At 39.0% G+C, this 834-nt stretch overlaps 1 protein-coding gene across 1 annotated transcript; it reads left to right on the top strand.

Moving 5' to 3' along the window:
* Positions 1-267: 267 nt before the first annotated feature.
* LOC111717754 (uncharacterized) lies at positions 268-800 on the top strand (the record flags this gene model as incomplete). Its single annotated transcript, XM_023493223.1, is given in 1 exon segment — positions 268-800. A coding segment is annotated over 1 exon segment (271 nt), but the record flags the coding sequence as incomplete, so codon positions are not given.
* Between the last annotated feature and the right edge of the window lie 34 nt (positions 801-834).

Raw genomic sequence — 834 nt, forward strand, 5'->3', positions numbered from 1 at the left:
GTTTTATCTTTTAGACCATTATCTGGGATTTCCAAAATGATATAAAACATTATTCTCAGTCAAAAACTTTGGATTTTATAAAATTTTTAAGAAATAAAATCAATAAAGTTCAAAAATGGCCAAATAATCACGTTTTTTCCGACGGCACCGGAAAAAATGGTCAAAAATAAAAAATATTTTGGATTTTTCTCAGTTTCATATATATCAATTCAAAATAAAAAGTGCACCTCTGAACAATTTTTACAGGGCCGCCCTAGGCGCGCCCCCCCCCTCTCAGGTGCTAGGGGAGGGCGCGCGCCCGGCCGCCCCCCCCCCTAGTTGCGCCTCTGAGGCTCTGACTCACTCACTAGTCACTGTCACTGATCAGTTGAATTGAAGTTCTCCCAGTTTGCATTACTATGAGATAAAGCACCGGTGAATAGTGTGACTTGAAATTGGGTGACTTGAAATCACGCTTAAAGTTCTTTAAATTTGAAAAACTTTTTTACATATCAGGACATCAATCATATTTTTTCTCTATAGATAAATCATGAATATAACAGAGTTTAGAAAGCTCAAAAGGCGCCAATATAAGGCTTCATGGCAATGGGCAAAGAGAAGAAAAATGAAAGCGCAAAGAAAGGGTTCTGGTTGGTCTAGTTCCGCCTCATCAGATATAAATGTATCCCAAGAAGATATACAAAGTGAAAGTGAAGATCGATTTCAGGTAGTGATAGATCCTATTGGTGAGGAATCAGACTTTGAAGATTCCAGTACTTTGAGAGACGTTTTGGGTGAAGTTCACGAGGGAGAGGAAGAGGTAATTTTCTACAGAACACTTTTTGGACCCCCCCC

Source organism: Eurytemora carolleeae, unplaced genomic scaffold (genome assembly GCF_000591075.1).
Source record: "Eurytemora carolleeae unplaced genomic scaffold, Eaff_2.0 scaffold3594, whole genome shotgun sequence".
NCBI classification, from domain to species: Eukaryota; Metazoa; Arthropoda; class Copepoda; order Calanoida; family Temoridae; genus Eurytemora; species Eurytemora carolleeae.